The sequence below is a fragment of the Dipodomys ordii genome, unplaced genomic scaffold (assembly GCF_000151885.1).
Source record: "Dipodomys ordii isolate 6190 unplaced genomic scaffold, Dord_2.0 Scaffold133, whole genome shotgun sequence".
Taxonomy (NCBI): domain Eukaryota; kingdom Metazoa; phylum Chordata; class Mammalia; order Rodentia; family Heteromyidae; genus Dipodomys; species Dipodomys ordii.
Genome location: NW_012267349.1, coordinates 3,127,536 through 3,132,359, shown reverse-complemented (window position 1 = coordinate 3,132,359; position 4,824 = coordinate 3,127,536). Strand labels below are relative to the sequence as shown.

At 37.6% G+C, this 4,824-nt stretch overlaps 1 protein-coding gene across 1 annotated transcript in view; it reads left to right on the top strand.

Moving 5' to 3' along the window:
• The window catches only part of Map3k19 (mitogen-activated protein kinase kinase kinase 19), a 47,588-nt gene extending 45,909 nt beyond the window's left edge, over nucleotides 1–1,679 (top strand). The window contains exon 10 of the mRNA XM_013030800.1: nucleotides 1,613–1,679. Within this exon, the coding sequence (XP_012886254.1) occupies nucleotides 1,613–1,679 (67 nt within the window). The remainder of the gene's footprint in view (nucleotides 1–1,612) is intronic.
• Nucleotides 1,680–4,824: the final 3,145 nt, after the last annotated feature.

Below are 4,824 nucleotides of genomic sequence, written 5' to 3'. Positions count from 1 at the left end.
TGGGTTCGATTCCTCAGCACCACATAAGCAAAAAGAAAAAAGCCAGAAGTGGCGCTGTGGCTCAAGTGGTAGAGCTCTAGCCTTGAGCTGAAGAGCTGAGCGACAGTGCCCAGGCCCAGAGTTCAGGCCCTATGACCAGACCCCCCCAAAAAATACATTTATAAATAATAGTACTTTCTATTTTCACCTGGAAGATGTTATTTTGCTGCCCAAAGTACCAGAAGATAATTAAAAGAATGCCTTTGGAACAGGACACAAAAGCTATTGTTTTCTCAGTTAACTGACATATTTCTAAAGTCTTTTACTTTCCTGAAGAAAAAAAGAAACTACCTTAGAAAACTGCCTTCTTTTTACTTGTCTAAGAGTGTCCAAAGTGACATCATTTTAATAAATCAGTAAGGCACATTTAAATATTGATTTTTTAAAAATTGTAGATAGACTTTCCTGCCCAAGCTGACTTCAAACCACAATCCTCAGATCTCACACTCCTAAGTAGCTTAGAATTAATTACAGGCATGAACCACCAGTGCCTGGCTAAATGTTCATTTTTTAAAGAATCTGTACAATTCTAAATTATAGTGATCTGTGTTTTGGAGGGCACTCTAGGGATTGAATTGAGGGCCTAGAGTATGATAGGAAAACATTCTCTACCTCTTGACCCATGCCTCCAGTACCTAGTGGCTTGATTTTAAAACTTTTATCTGTATTTTTTTTTTTTTGCCAGTCCTGGGCCTTGAACTCAGGGCCTGGACACTGTCCCTGAGCTTCTGTTGCTCAAGCTAGTATTCTATCACTTGAGCCACTGTTCCACTTCTGGCCTTTTCTGTTTATGTCTTCTTGAGGAATCGAATCCAGGGTTTCATGCATGCTAGGGAAGCATTCTACCACTAAGTCATATACCAAGCTCCTTTATCTGCATTTTTAATAGCTTACATTGGTTATGCAGAGGTAGATTTTATTGTTACATCTTCACACACATTTCAGTATGTTCCAACCAATCTCACCCTAAAGCTTTAAATTTTTAAAAGTTTAATGATTAAGCTTTTTATCACACAGTAACACTAAAATGTGAATTTTAAATGTGTATAAATTCTACCTCCAATTGAACAAAAATGCCATGGCAAAGTAGGGCCCACTTTTAAATTACAGTAGCCACATATTTTTTAGTGTCATTTAATCCTCTCAAATGAGTTAGGTGGGGCTGGGAAGGTGGCTCAGTGGTAGAGTGCTTGCCTTGCATGCATGAGGCCCTGGGTTCGATTCCTCAGCACCACATAAGCAGAAAAAGCTGGAAGTGGTGCTATGGTTCAAGTGGTAGAATGCTAACCTTGAACTGAAAAGCTGAGGGACAGCGCCCAGGCCCATTGTTCAGGCCCCATGACTGACAATAAAAATAAAAATAACAATGGGTTAGGTATTTTTGTTAGTCTTTTGTTACTGATGAGGAAAGTTTGAGTCACTTGCTTTAGATTACATGGAGGAAATGAGTTGGGATTCGATCTAGGTAAGTTGAACTATCTGGTCCTATGTTATCTTTAAGATCTGCATTTAAAACCAGTAGATCTTGTTACAGACTTACATGACTGCTTCTAACATGTTTTCTACTTCTCAGGGATCAACATGAGCGACCTTCTGCTCTCCAGCTCCTAAAACACTCCTTCCTGAACAGAAGTCCCTGAATATCCATCAAGACTTTCTTCCCAGGCCCACTGGAGATGCTCCCATATTGCTTCATTGTGGGGAATGATGGTTAAGCAATCTCTGCTTTCCTACTGGATATGCCACCTAATCCAACTTAACCAGATCCTGCAGTGTCATTAACAAAGTTTAGTTGCATATCGGTGTCCTCAAGCTGCAAGTATATTGCTCATGAGCAATTTCTTAATGATAAAAATGAACCCCCCATTCCAGTGTTTACAATTTTTGATTATCTAAAGACTTCAATTTATATTGCTTTATAAGACATTTCCTTTTTTTTTTTTTTTGGCTTCTCAGTTTTCATGTCATTAGTTTAGAATTGTGTAGTCACTCTAGCCCCAGAGATGACTTGCATTCAATCTATTGAAAAATGTATTCCTTTCCTAATAAACTTTCTTATTGGTTACTACATTTCTCAGCTTGCCTGAATTCTTCTCTTACCATATGCAAGGAACAAAGTAGGTTACTACATTGACTTCCCAGTTACATATTTTGCCACTGTGTCTCAGATAAATTACATGTATGTGTGACTTGGCTCTTGTCTAGGATATAACTGGATCTAAAATGCCTGTTTCTGCAGGAATAAGAACCACCCTCTTATAAAGACTGTATATGACAAACTTACAGCCAGCATTATACCTAATGGCAAAAAAACTAAAGCCTTTCCTCTAAACTCAGGAACGCGACAAGGATGTCCACTCTCTTTACTTCTCTTCAAGTTAGTACTAGAATGCCTAGCTACAGCAATAAAACAAGATGCAAACATAAAAGCAATCCAAATAGGGAAAGAAGAAGTAAAACTCTCCTTTTTTGCAGATGACATGATAACCAGGCATGGATGATAGAGCACTAGTCTTGAACAAAAATAGCTCAGGGACAGTGTCAAGGCCCTGAGTGCAAGCCCCAGGACAGTCATAAAAAATAAAAATAAAGTAATTAAAGAATTAAAGCAAGTGCTCCCTAGGTGAGGAGAATCTATTAAATTGGTTCTATCTTCAGCCTCTTGAGGCTCAAACAAGAGTTCATTGTGTGGAGGGGGTAACAATGTTCAAGAGGAAGTGGACTCATTACCTCACTCATGTAACTGTAACCCTCTGTATAGTATCTTTACAATAAAAAAAACAAAAACAAAAACAAACAAACAAAAAAGAGTTCATTGTGTTTGTTTTATGCTAATATGTGTGTATATCTTAAAATCCTTCAGAAAACCTGTGATCATAGACTAAGCAGGTATTCCTTTGGGTATTAGTCTATCAAACATTGGGCAAAAAAAAAAATCAAACCAAACAAAAATAAAAAATCAATTTGCTCCTGGAATTCCAACAAAACTGACCAGTTAGTACAACAGTCTTTCTCCCTCCCTCCCTCCCTCCCTCCCTTCCCTTTCTTTACCTCCCTCCCTCCCTTCCCTTCCCTCTTCCTTTCTTCCCTCCCTCCCTTCCCTTCCTTTCCTTCTTTCCCTCCCTGCTTCTCCCTCCTCCTCCTCTTCTGCTTCTTCTTCTGCTTCCTTCTCCTCCTCCTTCTCCCCCTCCCCCCTTTTCTCTCTCTCTCTTTTCTTTGTGCTCACAAGTGTGCTAATACTGGTGGTTAAATCCAGGGCTTGGTGGCTGTTCCTTAGCTTTTTTGCTCAAGGCTAGTTCACTGCCATTTGAACCACAGCATCACTTCCCACTTTTGAGGGTTAATTTGAGTTGAGTCTCAGGGACTTTTCTGCCTGGGCTTTTTTTTTTTCAAACTATGATACTTGGATCTTAGCCTTTTGAATAGCTTGGATTACAGGCATGAGCCACTGAAGACACATGAGTTTCAATTTGAGCGTTTCAGACTTGTGTGATTAAAACTTTTTGTTAAGAAGTGTTCTTTTGAGTGTAAAAATCTTTAGGATGGTCCTTAAACTGACATATATATATATATATACACACACATAAACAGACATATATATATACATATATATATATATATATATGATTTACTGTTACTCTTAAAAATGGTTACTATTTTTCAATCATATTTAACAAAAATGGAGGCATTCAAGAATAGGGTAGGCTCAAACCAAAGGAAAAAAATGAGTATTTTTAGATGTAAACAATAAAAGGGATCTTAAAATCTGGAAAAATGATCATGTTTCATGCTGTTATAAATTTCATATACAGTTATCTCTTACAATATATGGATCTACCAATACTTACAATTGGGGGGGGGTTGTGGGGCTTGAACTCTGGGTGTGGGTGCTGTCCCTGAGCTCTTTAGCTCAAGGTGAGTGCTCTACCACTTGAACACAGTGCCATCTCTGGTTTTCTAGTGGTTTATTGGAGATAGTCTCACGGACTTTCCTGCCTGGGCTGGCTTTTGAACCTTGATCCTCAGATCTTAACCTCCTGAGTAGCTAAAATTACATGTGTGAGCAACTGGTACCTGGCCTTACAAATTTTTTTGGTATGCTTTTTATTGTAAAAATATGGCCTTACAAAATTTTTATTGCATAAAGAAACAGTTGCAGATTCCCTTTTTTCATGGATACTAAGAGTATATTATCAAGAAAAGAAACATTATTGTCTAAAGTCAAAGATACTGTAACAGTTATTTTAAAATGTACACTGGAAAGTCAGAAAGGAGCTAGCAAGTAGGAAAGGTATACAGGAAGGTATGAAAACATTTTTTTGGGGGGAAAACAAAGATAAAGAAAATTCTTTTAAACGTGGAAGTAATGAAAGTAAGCTTTGTTTTAAAGAAGTGTTCCCAAATGGGAAAAAAAAAGTAGAATAAATTTGGTCCTTAAAGAGTGTTGTATAGAGAGTAGAAACAGCTCGGACAAAGAAATCAGAATGCTATGAATAGGTCTTGAAGTATATAAAAGATGGAAATTATGAAGGGTTTATGTGTGTAATTAAGCTGGCTGTAATTTAAAAGATTATCTTAGGGTTTTTCTAGGGTCAAGATTGAATACACTTATATAAAACTAACACTAAAAGCTACCAGCACGACTATGTTTATTGCAGCATTATTTACCATAGCTAAGATATGGAACCAACCCAGATGCCACCCAGTAGATGAATGGATCAAGAAAATGTGGTATATATACACAATGGAATTCTATGCCCCCATCAGAAAAAATGGCATTGCCCC